General features: G+C 49.5%; 1 protein-coding gene across 17 annotated transcripts in view; it reads left to right on the top strand.

The window, feature by feature from the left end:
- The window catches only part of AFDN (afadin, adherens junction formation factor), a 113,673-nt gene that overhangs the window by 18,654 nt on the left and 74,309 nt on the right, over window positions 1-20,710 (top strand). For 10 of the 17 annotated variants that reach the window (XM_070461364.1, XM_070461359.1, XM_070461361.1 and 7 more), the window contains exons 2-5: window positions 12,384-12,579; window positions 16,356-16,471; window positions 18,182-18,345; window positions 20,338-20,498. In XM_070461364.1, coding sequence (XP_070317465.1) covers window positions 12,384-12,579; window positions 16,356-16,471; window positions 18,182-18,345; window positions 20,338-20,498 — 637 coding nt within the window. The remainder of the gene's footprint in view (window positions 1-12,383; window positions 12,580-16,355; window positions 16,472-18,181; window positions 18,346-20,337; window positions 20,499-20,710) is intronic. The other 7 variants (XM_070461365.1, XM_070461362.1, XM_070461360.1 and 4 more) reach the window with 3 other exon arrangements.

The raw sequence follows: 20,710 nt of genomic DNA, 5'->3' as shown, positions 1-20,710 counted from the left end.
CCAGGTATCTTTCAGCTGAAGGAGGCCGGGGAAGCCTGAGGATGTAGAGTTAGTAGGTGCAGCCATCCCTCCTGCCTGTCTTCCCCGCTTTCTGCCTCCAGAGAACACGGCTGCCTGAGGCTGGCAGGTTAGTGCCTCAGGTGTCGCAGCAGGTGCGCGGTCGTCCTCTGTTCCGCATCTCTGCTCCTGCCTCGGGCCGGCCAGGCTGTCCTGCATCGTCCCTGTTACAGAGCAGGCTTTCCAGGGCCCCCTCGTCTGTGTCCTTCTGGGCCAGGGCAGTGTTAGCAGGACGACTAGATGTATGCAGGCGCAGATTCTGCCACATTGATCTTGAGATGGGTTTGCCAGTTTACATTCCAAACCTCAGAAGTGCCTGCATCCTCAGTATATTCAGATTTTTTTTTTTTTTTTTTTGGTAAGCAAGAATACATGAAATAATAATCATGACTAATACTAACCTGTTTTCAGTGAGTGAACGTGTTTTCTTACGTTTATGGTCATTCTGGTTTTCTCTTTGAGTTACCCATTTATACATTTTGTCCATGTGTTTTTCAGTGAGCTGTTTGTCTTTTTCTACCTGATTTGTAGGAAATCTTTATAAACACTGAATTCTGATCTTTTACCTGTATGTTGCAAGTATGTTTCCATTCGTTGTTTTCTTAAGTTTCTTAGTGTGTTTTGTCACACAGGTTTAAAGACTTACACTGTAGTTGGGTTCCTCGGTCTTCCCCTTAGACTTTGCTTTTACACCTTTTCTCTCTGGTTTGGGGAACATGCTCAGTGCTCCCTTCTGGAGGGTTTACAGCGTGACTTTTCACACGTAGCTGTTCACTCCACCTGGGGTGCCTTGGCCTGTGGGACCCCTCACCCCCTTTCATGGCCTCGCTGCTGGTTTTCCGGGCCCGCCCTTCTGTAAACGCAGCGTGTGTCAGAGCGCTGACCGTGCTTCCTGTCCAGTCGTGGGATGCTGACTGGCTGTGCAGTCTGCGTGTGACTGAGCGTGGGGAGGGTACAGCCTTTCTTCACAACAGGGTAACAGGCCAGCTTCTTGTCTCAGATCCGCCTTCTGACCCGAGGGTGCTACTGTGTGGTCCTGTTCAGGCAGCTTACCAGTCCTGGGCTCAGCTAAGGGTCTGCAGACAGAGGTGCCCACCCCATAGGGCCGTGGCTGGAAGTGCCGTGGTCCTGGTCTCAGCTGAGGGTCTGCAGACAGGCCTGTGTCTGGAAGCGCAGCAAACGGCCTGAAGAACGCGCTCGGCTCCAGGTGGTGCTTCCCTTCTGGACTGGTGATGCTTCTTGAGGATGGGTACCTGTTGCTGTTCTGGTTGTTTTGTTAGCTGTGCTTTTTCTCCTTTCCTATGTTTTGCTTGTCTGCTCCAGCAGAAGGTCTTCCTTGTCTGTCGCAGGACAGAAGCTCAGATCTGTTTGCTCAGCCTGGTGTCAGATGAGGTCCTTTGTCGGGGAGGGGAGGTCCCCAGCACCACGTTCTGGGTTAGTATTGCAAGTTTTAGTTTGATTCTGCTTTGCGTATCTTAAGCTGAAAAAAAGTCTTATTTGTTGCTGTTTCTGATTTTGTCTAGAAATGGTAATATCTTCTTTAAAAGATATAGTGTAACTTTACATATAAAAAAACAAATCAGTGATTTTTGAGGTTTTCATTTTATGGAACCTAACACTTTTTCTTTTCATCATCATATTTCTGTTTGTCTTTGAGTTCATGCCTATGACATATTCCATTAGTTATCTAAAGAATTTATTCCAGAATGTACTATTTTTTTTTAGCTTATACACGAATGCATTATAGTTAAATACCCCACATATTTGTAATACTTACTTCAGTATGGAAAATTCTGGAATAGAAGTGTTATTTTGGTGAGCAGAGTGACAGTCCACTTTGGTGGTTGCTGCTTTTCGTGAACGTTCTCTTGTGCAGTTACGCTAAAAAAACTCAGCAGAACAGTGAGTTGTTCTCACCCGTGTCACTCTGCCCTCCTGGGTTCCTTTCTACTTCAGTGCTGTTAAACATCCTCCTAAACACTGTGGTCCTCTCCGAAGTCTCTGCTGATGTGAGCAGCTCACCTTTTTGCCTCACTCTCGCCTGCTACCAGGCGGCATTCTGTCTGCCGTGGTCAGCTGATAACCAGAGTGAGGCAGGAAGTGCGGTCCACAGGTCCCGCTTAGCAGCAGGTATGCGGCCCAGGAGCCCCCATCAAACCAGGCAGGGAACGTCAGACCCGGTGCCGGTTTCTCTGTGAAGCCCCAGCCAGAGGCGGTGGTGCTCACCTCACTGCTCCAGCAGCCTCTGCCCCTGCGGGCCCCGCCCCCAGCCCCCTTTCAGGTGTCTCACGGAGGATATGCGAGGCCTCAAAATATGGAAGAGGACTCAAAAACCATTTCAAAGTGTATTTGGTTACTAATGCAGTGTATATGACGGTGAAGATTTGAAGATAATTTTTTCATTTATATAAGTTTCTTGAGTTTTTTTTTTTTTAATAGAACAGGTTGAGTACTGTGAATTCAATTTTTAGTATATTACAGAGATTCAGATGGTAGCATTTCAGCTGTATGAAGCTTCTTTGAATCAGTTGTTGCAGTTGAGTATTTACCTGGAAGTTATGTAAATACAGTAAATGATAGTCTACCAACTTCTGTATATAGTTGTATGGTGCATTACCCTTGTTCAGATTTAGAAGCTTTTTAATATTTCACATAGTTCAGACTCAGTGCGGATATAGGAAACAGGTTTTAAAACAAAATTTCCTCATTTTATTATTGAAGCTGAGTTTAGGGACATGGTTATCTGAGAGAAGATATTTCATCACTTCCCATCTAAAAATTCTCAAGTGCTCATACACTTAAACATGAGAAAATAGTTGGAAAAGTATATAATCCTATCTCTAGCAAAAAAAAAAAAAAAAAAAAAGGCAAAACCAACCAAGCAAATTAATAGCCTATATGCATGCATATGAAAAGAGCAAAATATAAAGATTCACAGAATAAAACAGCGTACATTCATGATCCTATTTCTGAAGTTCACTGTCCAAAACTTCCAATCATTTCCAGTGGCGGTGGGGAGTGACTGTTTCTGTAGCTTCAGAGCCGTGATGGAGCTGAGGTCCACACGCACGTCCAGCAGGGCCTCGGGGGGTGGCCCCGAGCTGGGGGCGGAGGAGGCGGCCCAACAGCCCGCCCAGGCCCAGCAGCCTCTGCCTCCTGGCTGGGGTGGTGCCTGTCCTCGCCCGAATCGAGGAAGTGTTAAAAAAAATCCTGATTTCCCAGTTCTGTCATTTCTTTCATGTTTACTGGCTGGAATTCTTTAAAAGCCTGTCTTCCTCATCTGAGCTGCAGGAAGACTGTGAATGCCGCGTTCTGACTTGAATTGCTTATTTCCCGACCGGGGAGCCGGTGCCCTAGTAGCCTGCGGCGCTGACAGTGACCTTGACTTTGGCCTTCTCCCGCTCTTCACTGACGCAGTGCAGTTGGGGCTTTTCACGGCTTCTGGGTCTCATCACTTGCGGTCATTACTGCTGCTTGTAAACAAACTGTCCAGATTTGGCCAGGTGCACCTTTTGGTGGCTAGACGGTTTTTCTTTTTTTTTTTTTTTCTGAAAACTTATTTGTTGTCTGGTGTAATAAGGTGTCCCAGACTCATCTTGTCCATTTCCTGACCATACCTGGATTAGACCATTTCTCCACGGATCCTTGGTTCCTTTTAGTGGAGAAAAGGATGGAGAGTCAGTCGAGGTGCTAGAGATGCTTAATGTTACATCTTGTCTCTTGCTTTAAGACTTCTTAAGTGACGAGAGCTGTTGTTACTGAGTTGCTGATTTCTGACTCCTTGTGACCCTTTGGACTGTAGCCCACCAGGCTCCTCTGTCCTTGGGATTTCCCAGGCTAGAATACTGGGGTGGGTTGCCATTCCCTTCTCCAGGGGATCTTCCCTATTCAGGCAGCGCTTTAGGGAACAGGTGTCACGTAAAAGGCGCTGACTGTAATACACACACTGTTGTGTTCCTGCGTTCATTGAAACGCGGACTTGGGTTCTGTTCCATGTCATAGTGAGATGGCAGCGTTTCATTCCATTATGTGAAGGGACCAGAGTTTATTCAACCAGTGAACCTCGCCTCATCACTTCCAGACGTTTGCCGTTATCACCCGTGCTGCAGTGAACGACTCTGCCGGCGTGTCCCGGGACAGGCCTGCGGAAGGGACTCTGCCGCTGTGTCCGGCACAGGCCCGCGGAAGGGGCTCTGCCGCTGTGTCCTCAGGCCAGGCCCGCGGAAGGGGCTCTGCCGCTGTGTCCCGGGACAGGCCCGCGGAAGGGGCTCTGCGGGCGCGTCCTCGGCCAGGCCCGCGGAAGGGACTCTGCCGCTGTGTCCCGGCACAGGCCCGCGGAAGGGGCTCTGCCGCTGTGTCCTCAGGCTAGGCCCGCGGAAGGGGCTCTGCCGCTGTGTCCCGGGACAGGCCCGCGGAAGGGGCTCTGCGGGCGCGTCCTCGGCCAGGCCCGCGGAAGGGGCTCTGCCGGCGTGTCCCGGGACAGGCCCGCGGAAGGGACTCTGCCGCTGTGTCCCGGGACAGGCCCGCGGAAGGGGCTCTGCCGCTGTGTCCCGGCACAGGCCCGCGGAAGGGGCTCTGCCGCTGTGTCCCGGGACAGGCCCGCGGAAGGGGCTCTGCCGCTGTGTCCCGGCACAGGCCCGCGGAAGGGACTCTGCGGGCGCGTCCTCGGGCCAGGCCCGCGGAAGGGGCTCTGCCGGCGCGTCCCGGGACAGGCCCGCGGAAGGGACTCTGCGGGCGCGTCCTCGGCCAGGCCCGCGGAAGGGGCTCTGCCGCTGTGTCCCGGGACAGGCCCGCGGAAGGGGCTCTGCCGCTGTGTCCCGGCACAGGCCCGCGGAAGGGACTCTGCGGGCGCGTCCTCGGGCCAGGCCCGCGGAAGGGGCTCTGCCGGCGCGTCCCGGGACAGGCCCGCGGAAGGGACTCTGCGGGCGCGTCCTCGGGCCAGGCCCGCGGAAGGGACTCTGCAGGCGCGTCCCGGGACAGGCCCGCGGAAGGGACTCTGCGGGCGCGTCCTCGGGCCAGGCCCGCGGAAGGGACTCTGCAGGCGCGTCCCGGGACAGGCCCGCGGAAGGGGCTCTGCCGGCGCGTCCCGGGACAGGCCCGCGGAAGGGGCTCTTTGTGCCAGATGCCCAGCGTCGTCTGTTTTGCCCAGCGTCACCCCAGGTCTGCTCCGTGGATGTGCATCTTGTACCCGCCCCACAAATAGAGCGGTTGTTAGACTTTCAGATTTTTACCGCTTTGATTGAGGAATGTTATCTTATTTGGAAGTTTTACAGTTATTTTGTCATTAACAAGGTGGATCGTCCTTTTTCCTATTTGAGTCATACTCACTTTGTGAACATGAGGCTTTTTAAATCCATTTTAAAATGGGTTTTTTTTTCTTCTCATATTTTAGGGACTCTATATATCTTACATTTCTTTCTTTCACGTAAGTTGGAAATGTTTTTCCCCCAGTGTGTCACTTGTCTTTGGAGTTTACTTATTGCGTGCTTTTTTTTTCCCCCCAAATGAAAGTTTATTTTTATGTAGACAAATTTATTTACATTTCTTAAATTGCCTTATGATGACATCTGTAATTTTTGAAGTGTGGGTTTCTGTGAAGATGTTTATTACAGAATGCAGGTTTCGAAAGCAGTGTGTGAACTGACTGCATACTAATGCTGAGACGATGAACTCAAACTGATCCTAGAAGTGCTCTCTGGTGATGGAGGGCCTGAAAAGAAGCCCGGCGCGGGGCTGGGAAAGCTGTGCAGTCCCACTCACAGGAATCAGCCTCACTCAGCGGACGCAGTCACATCACTGTGTGTGTGTGCCTGAGACAGGGGGCTGCCAGCTTCGTAGATGAAGGAAGTGGGTTAGTCACGATGTGTCTGGACGTTATCAAGGGATTCAACCATGTCTTTCATCCTGCTCTTCTGTTTAAGGGCCGGATATAAGTACAGTGAGATGAATTAGGAAGAGGTGATTGTGCTGTGCCAAGTCGCATCTTTGTGACCCCCAAGGACCATAGCCCGCCAGGCTCCTCTGTCCACGGGATTTCCCAGGCAAGAATACCGAGTGGGTAGCCATGCTCTCCTCCAGGGCATTTTCCCCACCTAGGGACCGACCTGTGTTTCCTGCTTTACAGGCAGATTCTTTACCCCTGATTCGTGGGGGAAGCCGGGGAACCGGTGATTAGTTGTACCCAGAGTCTGTGGTTTAACAGGTTAGTGCGAGCTGGAGAAAGGCTGCTGGAGAAAGGTGGACTAAGGTGGCAGCGACTCAAGAATTGTCATTTTACTGACGTCTCCTGTGAATCTGCACTCTCAGGTGGTCACCGTCAAGTGGTGTCACCTTCTAAGTCGTGTTAATTACAGGTGTGGTGTTAGATTTAGCAGTTCATTTGCAGCTGGTTAGATGCACCCGGAGCTCACTGGCCACTTCTGGACACTGCGGCTCAGAGGCTGAGCAGGAATCTGTTCAGGAGAGAAGTGGGATCGTGCCTCAGGAAGGAGGGCACTTGGAGGGCGGGAGCTGGAGCGCCGTGCTGCGGAGGGCCGGCTCGTCACTGGGAGCCCGGGCAGGAGTCTGGGGACACCCTGGTCTCCCGGCTGGCGGGTGCTGCTGGCCTCTGGTAGGTGGAGTCCAGGGGTGTTCCAGGTGCCGCACGGCTGTCCCCGAGGAGCGCAGGGGCCCGTCCCGCCTGCTGCCCCCACCCCCACCGCACAGGGCACGGTGCCTGGGACGTCAGCGCCGCCCCTCCACCTCACCGGTGGCGCAGGATGTTGTGCTCAGACCTTGGTTTGAGCATCGGGCTCAGGGATGCCAGCGGGTAAAGTTCAGCCCGGTTGGCAGAGCGACGTGAGATGAGTTTTGCTTTTGTAAACGGCAGTATTTTGTAGCTGTCAAGCATGTTTGTCGTCTCTGGAGCCGCTCCAGGGACGCCGTCTCACTTGAGGGCTATAGATACATTCCATGGATGAGAAAATAATGACATCTTAATTTCAGTAAATACATTTTTATTAGCCTGTAACTGAAATTTAACATTTTCTTCACTTACAAGTTTATACTCATGTCTCCTTCAGATTTGAAGTTGTAAAATTTTAAATGCACAAAAATAAGGTCTAGACCTTATTTAGTATGTTAGTAAAGACCACTCATGTTACTGTCACAGGTTTTAAAAATATTTTAAATATTGTACTTTTTAAAAGATTTCTCTGTTTATTGGCTGCATTGTGTCTGCATTGCTGCCTGGGCTTCTCTCTGGTCGTGATGAGTGGGGGGTGCTCTGGCTGCGGTTTGCAGGCTTCTCGTCGCGGAGGCTTCTCTTAGGGTGGCGCGTGGGCTCCCAGGGCGAGAGCGAGGGAGTTTGCGGATCCTGGGCTCCAGAGTGCGGGCTCAGGAGTTGCTGCCCAGTATCTTCCTGGACCAGTGATCTGTCTGGTGTCTTCTGCATTGCAAGGCGCGTTCCTCATCACTGCACCACCAGGGAGACCCTAATAATTGCATTTTACTGTGATTGTTCACTTTGCAATCCTCCGTGCTTTATGCAGTTAACATTTTTATTCTGAGAGCAGTGGCATAGGCCTCACCAGTCTGCTGAAGGATCCCGGACAGAGTTGGGTAGAACCCCCAGACTAGAGAGGTGGCTTTTTGAAGAGTGCTTTCTTTACTTGCCTTGTGGCTCAGCTGGTAAAGAATCCGCCCACAGTGCGGGAAACCTGGGTTCGATTCCTGGGTTGGGAAGATCCCCTGGAGAAGAGAAAGGCTACGCACTCCAGTGTTCTGGCCTGGAGAATTCCATGGACTACATAGTCCACGGGGTCGCAGAGAGTCGGACACGACTGAGCGACTTTCACTTTTACTTCACTTCTTTACTTCTGTGCAAGTGCAGTACTTCCGAGTCACAGCAGAATGAAGACGTCATCTTTAACCACAAGTGGGATTTTTGCTTTTTTGTTACTTGGGTTTAATTAGTGCATCCTTTGTTACCGTCTTTCACATCCCCAGTGCATATAGTGTGGTAGCTACTCAAATACAGAGATTAAAGATTTTCAGAGGACTGTGGGGAGAACTTCACTGGTCCACCCCCTTGTGATGCTGACTCAAGGTTTCGGTAGGTTTCCGCTTCCACTGGCGTCTCCCAGAGAAGCGCACTGGGAACCTGCCTCAGAAGCTGACAGTTGTAAGTAGACGGTGCTGGCGGCCATAACAGGCCTTTGAAAACCATGTTTGCGACGGGTTTTCACAGCAGGCTGTTTTCTGGCATAGAATTGTCTTACTTATAATGCTTACGTGGTCGGATACAGGGTGGTTTGTTTGAGTTCATAAAGCAGTTATCTGCGGCGTGTGTTCTCTGTGGGGTGTGTGTGTTGGGCTTGGTTTTCTAGACCAGAGAACTTGTATGAACTCTGAGATCTTCCCCTGAAAGGTGACTTTTCCCGCGTTCAGTGAGCTTGCTCCAGCTCGGCTCTGGTGATGTCAGGAGAACAGTAGTTGGCTCACACTGAGAAGGCGTGCACTGGGATGTGTTAGAGACGGTGCCTTTGCTTTCAGACGAGGAGCTGTACCAGAATCATTGGATCACGCAGACCCGTGAGGCGTGTGCCTTGAATCGTGCTCCTGGGTGAGGACAGCCGGGTCGGAGGTCAGCACTCAGGACGGCCCAGGCTCGCCCCAAATGAGCGGATTCGGTCCAGAGCGCCACCATGAGGCCAGGCTCACCACTTTGTTTGGTTTCTGGTTGCAAATAACAGTCACGTTCACATAGTCCTATAGTCTGTTACGTGTGCAGTAGCATTATGTCTGAAAAAAGAGTGTACCTGCCTCCACTGCAAAACACTTCAGTGCCAAGAAATGCCAGCCGTCCGTTGTGTGGCCCTCCCGGGGAGCCTCACCCCTTCCGTTTTTACAAAGCCAGTGTCCGCGGAGCGCTGCGCGGCGTGGCGAGGCGCCCCATGGCAGGTTTTGCCACAGGGAGCCGGGGAGGGGGCGCCTGCCCCAGGAGGGGTGGGCGAAGGTCCACTCCAGACGGTGCTGAGCCTTCGGGAGTATCTGTCGTATAGAAGTTACAGGTAATGAAACGCATATAGTTTTAAAAAGTATTCTTCAGTACTGATTTAAAAAATAGTTCAAGAAGTAGTTTATACAAGTTCAAAAAATAGTATTTATATAAGTACGATTCCAAAAAATCCCATAATCAGGTATTTCGTCCATTCTCTACCTAAATGTTACTGCTGTTTTTAACAGCGTGAGTCAAACGGCCATCATCTGACCGATGGCTTTATGCACGGTAATGTTTGTGCTTTGGAGGCAGCAGCCTTGGGACTAAGGTGTGTGTATGAGATAAAGTCGTGGCCCTGTGAACGAGGGAGTTGGAAAGCTGACCGCCTGTTGGCAGGTAGCATTGATGGGCTGCAGGCTGGGACCTGGTTTTCCTAGAAATGCTGGAAGTGGTGAGAAGAACATGAACAGAGCCTGGTTCTTAGTCTGTGTAAGCTCTAGAGCAGGTGGTTCTCGGTAGCTTGAACAGAAGGAGATTTGGGGTTGTCCGGGTGAGTTTCTGCTGGTTCGGATAAGAAGGCCGATTGATTATCAATTTCATTAACCAATGAGGTATTGGTAAAATATTGAGACGCAAACCTCCATCTGTACGTCTTTGCTCCTTGTTTTGACTCTTGTGTGTGTAATTTGATAACGAGCCTTCTCTCTCTCTCTTTTGGTCTTCTTGTATTCGTTCTGGTAACACAAGAACACTTCTGTTTCAAGAGTGGTAACACAACCCCGCGCAGTATTCATTTCCGTTGTGACCGTCGGTGATGTTTCTAGGGGAAGAATTTATGTGAAGGTGAGGATATACCTTTAGGCAAAAAGAAGGCGATTTTTCTGTCAGGAAAAGTGACCTTTGAGGAAAGGAACCCAGTACCCGCTCTGTTAGGTGGTCCCGCCTTTCTGCGCATCGGGCTGCAGCGCCAGCTGCGGAGCACAGGTGGGGGGTCGTGCCGCTGGCCCTGGAGGGGCTGGTGGCGAGGAGGCAGCTCTGGGGGGGACGGGGGCCTGAGGGGCGGGGGCAAGGGTGCTGGCCGCCTGGCGGCTGTGTGCCGGCTGCTCACGCTTGGCCTCCCTGGACCTTCTTTTCCCCCCTTGCACAGTGGGCGTGATGGTGGCACCTGCCTCCTGGTTTGGGGAATTAAATGCTGAAGACCGTCCGTATCTGGCACATGATGGCCTGTCACAGATGTTAGTTACAATTATTATTGTGTGTTAGCTTGGTCACTGCCCACCCAAGTTAATGTTCAGGAACTTGATTTTTTTTGTCTTCTCAGTTTTGATAAAATTCTGTAGACTTACACACACTGGCCAAAACTGGCTGAATAATTGAGCAGAAAGCTAATGTGTTCCTTTATTAGGGGACTCAGCTAGTAACGGCTCTGCTCAGGTGTTCCTGTGTGATGTTAAGGAGATCCGGCAAACTGAACTGCTAGGTATTTATTAGTGCTTATTTAGTGCAAATCAGATGAAAGGAAGTTTTTAATAATCTATGTTACTTAGGCTTAATCGAGCCTGGAGAATTGTTTCTTTAAAAGCATCAATAGAGAGGTTTCTTTTAAAATGATTATCAGCCTGATTTTTGGCCCAGGCCAGACACGGACGACTGCTGACTTGCTTTCTCAGCTGCCACCCTGTGCCCGTGCCCGGCTTCCCTGGCATCTGTGGTTCGGGTAGTCCTTCCCACACATCCCTGCGTTCCTACCCCGGGTCGGGGAACACAGGGGCGGGCGGCCCGCAGCAGAGTCGGGCGGACACAGTAGGAACCCAGGGGGTGGAAATGTGCCTGACGGTGTCTTTGTCCCGTTTAATTTTCAAATAGACCGTTAAGCCCATGCTAATACTCCACGTCCCTTACTTTCCTTCAGGTGAAGACTCGTTAGGTGGTGCCTTTCCATGAGGGCAGGCTGGCGGGTTGGGACGTGGATAGAACTGGCTGTGATGGTCTCTGAGGCCGCAGGGACGTCTGCGAGGAGGAGGGCGAGGGGGGCTCCCCGGCCTGCTCTTAGGGTGGGGGTGGGCTCTGGATGCTCGAGGCGGTGGGAAGACCTGACATGTCAGGGTGAGGGGAGGGGAGCCTTGAGGACTCCTGCTGAGGTGCTCTTGGTGCTGGGGGCCGTGCAGGGAGCCTTGGGGTTGGAAGAGTCCGAGGAGGTCTGCGGGGAGCTGCGCTTTGTCCAGGGAGCCCCGGGGTACACAGCATCATCTGGTAAAGTGTGACCCACCAGACAAACACAGGTGCTCTGTGATGCAGCAGGCCTCAGCCCTTGGGTGTTGAACTCCTGAGTCGTCTTATTGTGGTGCTGGCAAGAGTGTTGCCTCAGAGTGTCACTGTAATTGATTGAAAAAGCAAAGGAGCCCTGGGAAGGAGCCTCCCAAGGTCCTGTGTGTGGGCTTCACCCTCCCACGAAGTAGTCTTTGGTTGGCATCCATTGTACTTTTCTCTGGAAGTAAGATTATTTTAAAAAATCAAAAAGATTTTAAGAAAAATCTACATTGTGCCTGTTGATCTGGAGCAAGTAGTTCACGCTGAAGATACTTAGTTACATTCCGCCAAGGTGGCTTTCCATTAATTCACATTCATGCTGGAGTTGGGGTTAGCGTTTCCCCTTTGAAATCTCGGGACAGATGGGCCTCAGGGTCAGACAGGTGGGCCTCAGGGTCGGACAGGTATGGACCTCGAAGTTCAGTGCTGCTGCTGCTGCTAAGTCACTTCAGTCGTGTCCAACTCTGTGCGGCCCACAGATGGCAGCCTCCCAGGCTCCCCGTCCCCGGGATTCTCCAGGCAACAACACTGGAGTGGGCTGCCATTTCCTTCTCCAATGCATGAAAGTGAAAAGTGAAAGTGAAGTCGCTCAGTCGTGTCCGACTCTTCGAGACCCCATGGACTGCAGCCTACCAGGCTCCTCCGTCCATGGGATTTTCCAGGCAAGAGTGCTGGAGTGCGAAGTTCAGTGCATCCGGGCTTAATTCTGGACTTGGCTTTGATCCTGCTTGAACGGGATACTCAGACTTTGTGAGTTTTAGTGGCCAGATCTCGAGGCTGGGCTTTGATCATAGCGTCTGCTTCACTGGCTGGTTATAAAGACTTGAACAAGTGGTGCCCGGCCCTAGCTGAGGGCCCCGGTCCGAGTGGGCAGCTGCTGACACAGGTGCTCTGTGGCCGGACCTGACACTTGAGCCACGCAGCGGGGGGCAGCCTGTAAATAGCTCATCCCAAGTCATTTGACTAAATTTGAAGACACCTTTTTTTAATAGGGTATCGTTTTTTTCAAAGATGTATCATTTCATTTTCCTTTCAGGATTTGGAGTTCCACGGAGTGATGAGATTTTATTTTCAAGATAAAGCCGCCGGGAACTTCGCCACGAAATGCATCCGGGTGTCCAGCACCGCCACCACCCAGGACGTGCTGGAGACGCTGGCCGAGAAGTTCCGCCCCGACATGCGGATGCTGTCGTCACCCAAGTACTCACTCTACGAGGTGCACGTCAGCGGAGGTCAGTGCGCAGGATGGGCCGCGGGCCGTGGTCCTCGTCGTGAGACGCTCACTTTCCTGGGGCCCAGCTTTCCTGCTGCCTCATCCCATTCTGAGGGAGTAGTGAGATAGATGGCAAAGCTCGAGTCTGTCTGTGAGATCCTCCTAGCAGGTAGCGTTTGGGGAGTTGCTTTCTTCTTTAGAGATAAGGAGCGCAGTGTTGCATACTTGAATTCTCCAGGTCTGGCACATACTTTGATGATACATGGGGCTGCTTGATTTTGGAGAAATACATCTTGTAACTCTATTTGTAGATTACCATGCTACAGCTAGAAGTAGCCCATTGTTTTGTGAGTATGGCCCATAAGTCTTGTTGTAGTATCTTTGTCCTGTGGAACAGGAACCGTGTTCTTGGGAAGAACAGGCATCGTGAAGAAACTCTTTATGTGGTCACTAACTTCTCCTTGTTTTAAGGTTTGAAGCTTTTGAATATATCCTGTATATTGCATGGCAATTTAGGTTGAGCTGATTAGGAATGTAAAAATGTTTAAAATTTTTTATGAGTGCTTTGGAAATACTGAGTCATCTGCCAAAAAAAAAAAAAGCAAAATCCAGTTAATGCTGTAAATAAAGAATTGCAGATAGCACAAACCTTATTTTAATACCTATTTAAGTTGTCACAAAACCTGTTTGAACATTATTTATTTAGTTAGTTTTCTTCCTGAAGTATAGCTTTCTCTGTCTGAAATTGGGTTAAGATTTTTGTAGTATGTGAAATTCAGGTATCACCACATACTACCAGCCTTGGGTTAGGCAGGCCATATTTGTTCATCATTCTTTCAAGTTCACTAGGGTATCACCTGCATGCATCGTACCCAGAGTAAATCTGACAGGAGAGGATGGTCCCAGTTTTGGATGTTTTCTCTGAGGCTGAGTTCTCCTTTCACCTCAGAATCTCTGTACATAGCTTACAAAGAGGAGGATGATATTTCTCATCTTTAGCACTCTTCTTTCTGCACCGTTGGTCATTTGAACACCACCACGTGAGGTCTTTGGAATGACATCTGTGGTTGGGATTTGAGATCTAAAAATGGAATGGGCTTAATTTTTTTTAAAGAATATTTTTCCCTTAAATTTTCTTTGCCAGATTTGGTTTTAATTAAAAAGATATGTTACTTGTACGGGATGAAGACACCAGGAAGGTGTGTAAGGAAGCAAGTGTCCGTTCCCTACCCCCAGCCATGTCCCCTTGTTGACGCTCAGCCAGGCTGGCCCGCCTGTGTCTTGCACCTTCGTGTGGCTCCAGCAGGGCCTCAGAGAGGAGGAGGCCGTGGATGCAAGTCTGCAGAGGAGCAGGCCTGGTGCAGGGCCTCAGTCTTTTTCGGGTTACAGAGCCTGTAATGTGTCAGGAACTTTTTGTGGCATCCCCAGGCCAAAGGAAATACTTAACACTTTATTTTATTGCGTAGATCCAGACAAGTTCATAAAGATTTATGTTCTTAACAGCTTGCTGGTTATTTGGGAAAATAGTAGACATAAAAGGAAAACTGGTGATTTCATTCCGTTCCCAGTCACTGTTGCTCCCTGATGGGGGGCATGTCTCCTGGGCGCCCCCTGCCCCAGTCCTGGGTGGAGGCAGCACCTCCATCTCCTGGTTTCCACAGTGCCGTGGCAAACCCACCTGACGCGGAATGGGACGCCCACAGGAGAGACAGTGCTCAGCCTTGCAGGCACCAGTGGTTCCTGCTGCGTCTGGCAGGTACAGCTCGTGTTCCCTGGACGGGTGACATGTGTCTAGTGAGCTGGCACCTCAGCCGGTGGGGGGAAAGAGCACTGGCCCAGTACCATGGAAATGCCACTTGGAGCCCTTTTCCACATTAGAATTTCTTGTGTGAAGTCAGTTGGAAAACTAAAGACTTCTGCTGTTTTAACTTGAGCAGAAGATACTGTAGATTGTAGCAGGGCCCTGACTGTATCTGCATGCAGTTGTCAGGCACACGTGATGTTGTTGACTGTAGACAGTAGTAGGATCCTGACTCTCTGCATGCAATCATCAGGCACGTGTGATGTTGACTGTAGACTGTAGCAGGGCCCTGACTGTATCCACGTGAAGTTGTCAGGCACATGTAATGTAGACTGTAGTCTGTAGCAGGGCCTGACTGTGTCCGTGTGAAGTTGTCAGGCACGTGTGATGTAGACTGTAGGCTGTAGCAGGGCCCTGACTGTATCCGCGTGAAGTTGTCAGGCACGTGTGATGTAGACTGTAGACTGTAGCAGGGCCCTGACTGTGTCCACGTGAAGTTGTCAGGCATGTGTAATGTAGACTGTAGGCTGTAGCAGGGCCCTGACTGTATCTGCATGCAGTTGTCAGGCACACGTGATGTTGTTGACTGTAGACAGTAGTAGGATCCTGACTCTGCATGCAATCATCAGGCACGTGTGATGTTGACTGTAGACTGTAGCAGGGCCCTGGCTGTATCCACGTGAAGTTGTCAGGCATGTGTAATATAGACTGTAGGCTGTAGCAGGGCCCTGACTGTATCCGCGTGAAGTTGTCAGGCGCGTGTGATGTAGACTGTAGACTGTAGCAGGGCCCTGACTGTTTCTGCATGCAGTTGTCAGGCACACTTGATGTAGACTGTAGCAGGGCCCTGACTGTATCTGCATGGAGTCATCAGGCACACATGATGTAGTCTGTAGCAGGACCCTGACTTACTTTCATGCAGTTGTCTGGCACATGGGTTTCAGGGCAGCTCCCTCTTTGCTGTTTTACAATTGAGACTTAATTGTCCTGAATATTAGTTCTCTAAAAATGTGCTGTGAGGGATTTCAACCCAGTGCAAATTTTGCCACTTGAGCAACTTGGTAATTTTGGTTTGAAGCAGGAATTTCAAGCTTCTTGGCCCAGCCTCTGATTTATCACTGTTCTCATATCTTCTGCTGCTACAATGGTACTTGAGAGTTCGTCTGTCCTGTATTCTGGGAGTTCACGGTGCTGCTGACGTGTGATGCTTACTGAGAGCCTCTGTGAATCTTGGGATCTATCTGGCCGGTCCCGCCTGCTTTACCACAGTGATTGCCCATCTTTGCTGCCCTCTTCCCGGCGTAATCTTCGCCAACTCTCACCTCCTGGTGGTCAGGTGTGGGGGCCTCAGGGGGCTGCCAGGAGTGTTTCAGATTTCAAACCAGGAAGGACGTAGACTCTGAACTTAGCCCTTTACCTGTACATGGAGAACAGTGGTGCTTGCTGGCGGGAGGGGCGTGAGGGTGGAGGACGGAGCGTTTGGAGCAGGAATCAGGACACAGTGGGAGGAGGAGCGCAGGGTTCAGGCCAGGACGGATGCTGGTGGGGCAGGGCTGCGTCTCGTCGGCACTTGACGCTGATGTGAGGAGTCTCATCCATCAGTGGAACGTCTTGTTTTCCAGTTGTATGTCAGAGAACGTGATTTACAGAAATAAACATAGCAAGGCCCTACATGTGTTTTTTCCTAGGCTGTGTGTATTTCTCATATCTTCCTGGTTAGATTCTAAATATTGTCAGGAAGCTGTGCCTGGCCATCTCTGGCACTGGACCCATGGTAGGTATAGACATACAGTAGCACCAGAATCCTGAATTAGTCATTGAAATGCTCACTCCACAGTTTGAATTACACTCAGCCTATCAGAAAGTAAGGAAGGTTACAAGACATTTTTTTTGTCTCTAAAATTTACTGTATATCAGAATGTTGTAATGTTGTATTGATTAGTGCCATTAAATAACCATGGTTTTTTGTTCTTTTTTCTTTTCATGTTGTGAAGAAGAAAGAAGATTGGATATAGATGAGAAACCCCTGGTGGTGCAGCTGAACTGGAATAAAGATGACCGAGAGGGGCGGTTTGTCCTTAAGAATGAGAACGATGCCATTCCTGCAAAGGTGAGAGCCGGGGGCCTCGCTGATGCTGTTCCAGGGCTGCCTCTGATCAGGGGTCATGGGGCTCATTCGCTTCTTTGATTCTCTCCCTAAACTGTGCTTTCACCTTCCTCCTGGAAAGTACTGTAAGAGTAGCCCAGCTTCATCCTCTTATTTCACGGAATAATCCCAAGTATTATTCTCTCCTTTTCAAAGGATTATGTAAACTGTTGTCACTCAGAGACTTCATGATCAAGGAATCAGCTTCAGGCCTTTTCCCCCCCAAATTATAAAGTTGAAATATGTTTTAATAAGAATCAGAAGGGAAAATAAAACTTGAAAAACCTATTTATATGTGAACTTTCAGATACAACTTAATAGTAAGGCATGTTTAAGACCTTTTTCATATTATTATGTGGAAAGTTAAAACTTGGTAAAGTTCCTTGAGTTTCTCTGGGTGCTGTAATAGAGTGAGGCTAAAACTTTCTCGGCTAGTAGGACATCTGGATTCCCGTGCTGCTGTTCTTTTCATGTGGAATACTGTGAAATACAGATATAGCTTTAAAATGATTATAATTCTATTTCAAGTCAGGTGGCCTCTTACAGACTAGAACTCAGTGTTGACAGGTGACAACAAAGGCAGAGGTTAAGGGTATTTTGAGAAAAATCTTGCATTTAATTTTCCTCTGGGGAAAGGGCTGATGTTTGCTTCTGGCAGCAGTTTTCACAGTGTCTGTGTGACGTCAGTGTCCCATGTGGAAGATCCAGACACACAGCTGTGCTCCCGGGACTTGTCGCCTTTGCAATGAACACGTACGAAATAAGAACGGACAACTTTTTTCTGCCAGAGGAGCCTGGAGGGCTACAGTCCGTGGGGTCGAAAAGAGTCAGCCGAGGCTGAGCGACTGAGCACGTGACTTCGGCTGGTGTGCCTTTTGGTGGGGCCCCAGGTCCCACTCGGCGGGCAGTGGAGCCCTTCTTAGGGTCGGGACGACTGGACAGGGCCCAGGCAGCTTGCACAGAGACGGAGGTGCTTGCTGGCACAGCTGAAGGCAGTTTTCTTTCCCCATAAAATAATCTTTTATTTTTTTTATTTTTTACCAGCCAGCCTGTTAAGTCATATAAAAAATAATTTGTTTCTGTGTCTTCTGCAGGCAGGTCATGTTATAAATTAAGAATAAGCAAAAAAAAAAAAATAAATAAATAAAACCTGGAAAAGAAATTAGAAGTTTTTGTATAAACATAATACTTACAACTTTGCTTCATAAAAGCCAATTTTTTAGAGCTATTCTTGACATTTCTTCTGACTTAAAGCAAACATCTATAAGGTAGATAATGTTTCAAATGATTATTTCAGTATTTCCATTAGGTTCCATTTATTTGTTACTAATTATTTGGATTTTTATTTATTAAAAGTGATAAATAAGCTGGTGTGATTCCCATCCCAGTTTTCTTACTGGGTTTGGGTTTTCTTATGTGCTTGCTTCCTTGGTTATTGGTTTGAATTTAGCTGAAATTTTCACTCGGTGAAATGAGATCTTGAGCATGTAAGTGTGCATCAGCACACTCACATACCTGTCGGCACAGGCAGGACAAAGACCATCTGTCATCCCAGGCCTTCCCTGCCCCAGTGGCTGTTTTCGGCTGTAGCGTGTGAGATGTGGTTAGATCCCCATAGATGGCTCTGTGTGACTCTGTGTCATAGCAGTGGAGTGATAATATTGCTTTTATCAGAAGGCTCAAAGTAACGGACCTGAAAAGCAGGAAAAAGAAGGTGTTATCCAGAACTTCAAGAGAACTCTCTCAAAGAAGGAAAAGAAGGAAAAAAAGAAGAGAGAAAAAGAGGCAGTGAGACAGGCGTCTGATAAAGATGATAGACCTTTCCCTGGGGATGACATGTAAGTTAATCTCAGAAATATTCCTGTTTCTTTGTGTTCTAAGCCAAATGTTTTTTAACGCAGCAGGTCTCCTTAAACTCCCAGATAAACTGGGGGGGGGGGGGGGGGACTTCAGCTCAGTGACCGGCGTGCCGAGGGGAGCTGGGCGTCTGCTGAGCGGCACATGTTGCTGACGCTGCCCGTCTGCGATGCTTGCTCATCTTAGAGTGGGGAACCCGCGAACAGGGTTGCCTTTCCCGGTGAACCACAGGGTCAGATTCTCACCATCCCTGCCTGCCTTCCCTTCCCTCGCTGCTGTTTTGGTCGTTAAGGCAGCAGTGGTTTCTCAGACACCTCAGATACTCTTAACACCTGAACGGAGGTTGGCAAGACTGGTGAGAAAAGCTGGTGTCCCCGTCTCAGGTCATAGGCACCATCGGGCCCACCCAGCCCCTCTCCTTCCTTAACTGTACACTGGCCCCAGCACAGGTGTGCTCACCTGTCTGAAGGGACTTGCGCCTCTGGCCTCGGAGCCGAGGGGGTAACAGAAAGGAGGCATGAGGAGAACCCGGCCTCTTCTCTTCACGGAGTCTCCTGGCCTCGGCGTAGCCTCATGGGTTTTCAGCTCAGTCAGTTCATTCCATCATCAGGTGCTTTTTCCGAGGCTGCCTCCTTGTCTTGGTGTTGACTGCATCCACTCCAGCGAATGTCCTTGTTTCTACAATTTTGAGGACTCGTTTGAATGTTTCCCGAGGAAATATTCCGGAAGAATGGCTGAGAGACACTGTGGCATGCTTGTGTTGCCAGACAAGGGTCTCCAGCCCACGAGCCCCTCATGCTGCCTTAGAACTGCCGAGTGTGACAGAGCAGCGTCTGATCCCTGCAGTGTGTGTGAGCATCAGTGAATGCAGCTTGCTTCACCATTAGCAAGGCCGTGGTCTCTGCTTGTTCACCGTTTCGGTGCTTCTGTTGCAGTGACCTCTTCAAGTCTTTTCCCACATTTTGATTGATTCTGAGTGTTCCATGTGTCTTGAAGATGTTAACCATTTGTCAGTGAAGGATGTTTACTTTAGAGTGGAGTTGGAACCTGTTTTGGATTGCATCAGAGTCGATTTAGATCTTAATCTGTTAGGCAGAAATGCCTGTGTGATGAGCATGAACTTGAGTATAGTATGTTACATTGTAAGGCTCTACTCAGCGTATTTATGCAAGAGGAAGAACTTGTACACATAGGTTGCTCACATATGAAAAATATCAAGGAAGAGGAGAGTTTAAAACTTAGGCTGTAGTCATTCTGTTAATTTAGTGTACAGGATGATCAAAGTACTTGTGTTAAGAAAGTAAGCTACTTAAAATGAGTTAAGTTCAACTTGATTCAGAGCTTGACTGATTTAATGAAATTATTTTATGATTTTTATGACATCTTTAAAGTATATTTATCAAAATTTAGTCAAGTTATATTAGTCTTACCTAAATATTTAGTTTTCAACTCATTATTCTATACAGTTGACTCACTGTAGGAACTTGGGGAGCTATTTCCTTTTTCAGTCTTTCAGTTGTTGAAGAATCATGCCGTGTGAGTTCTTCAAGACTTACTGGGTCACAAAGAGTTGGACATGATTGAGCGACTGAGCATGCATACATAATTTGAAGACAGATTTTTGCTAAAGTATATTCAGTTCTTTATTTCTTGTGGTTGCAATGCTGTATCACTTATTTAATCTCTTTGAGATAGAGAAACCTTGTAGAAATAACTGAAATGTGTTTTAGTTTTATTAATGAATACTCAATTAAGTTCTGTAAACTCAACTATAAAATTTTAACTAGGAGTTTCTGCCTAGTTCAGCGGTTTAGTTTGTACCGAGAGAAACTACCTGTCGTGATTAGACCAGGGCAGGGCAGAGCTGCTCGGCTCAGGAGCGGCTGGGGGCCGCACGCCGTGAGTCCGGTGAGGGCGGCGTGCCTGCCTCTGATGTAATCCCTGCTCTGTCTGTTCCTCTCCCCCTCCCACAGCGAGAATTCTCGCCTCGCCGCCGAGGTCTACAAAGACATGCCTGAGACCAGCTTTACGCGAACCATCTCCAACCCCGAGGTGGTCATGAAGCGGCGGCGGCAGCAGAAGCTGGAGAGGAGGATGCAGGAGTTCCGGAGCTCGGACGGGCGGCCGGACTCGGGTACGGGCCCGCGCCGCGCCCGCTCATCCCTGGCGCGAGTGCTGCCGTCTGGGGACGCGCCTGACGCGCGCCGTCTTCTAGTGACGCGCCTGACCTGTGCCGTGCCCGCTACTGCGCTTGACGCGAGTGCTGCCGTCTGGTGATGCGCGCCGTCATCTAGTGACGCGCCTGACCTGTGCTGTGCTCGCTACTGCGCTTGACGCGAGTGCTGC

Source organism: Odocoileus virginianus, chromosome 34, assembly GCF_023699985.2.
Source record: "Odocoileus virginianus isolate 20LAN1187 ecotype Illinois chromosome 34, Ovbor_1.2, whole genome shotgun sequence".
NCBI classification, from domain to species: domain Eukaryota; kingdom Metazoa; phylum Chordata; class Mammalia; order Artiodactyla; family Cervidae; genus Odocoileus; species Odocoileus virginianus.
Note: the sequence above shows the minus strand (reverse complement) of the source record. Positions and strands in the feature narration are given on the sequence as shown.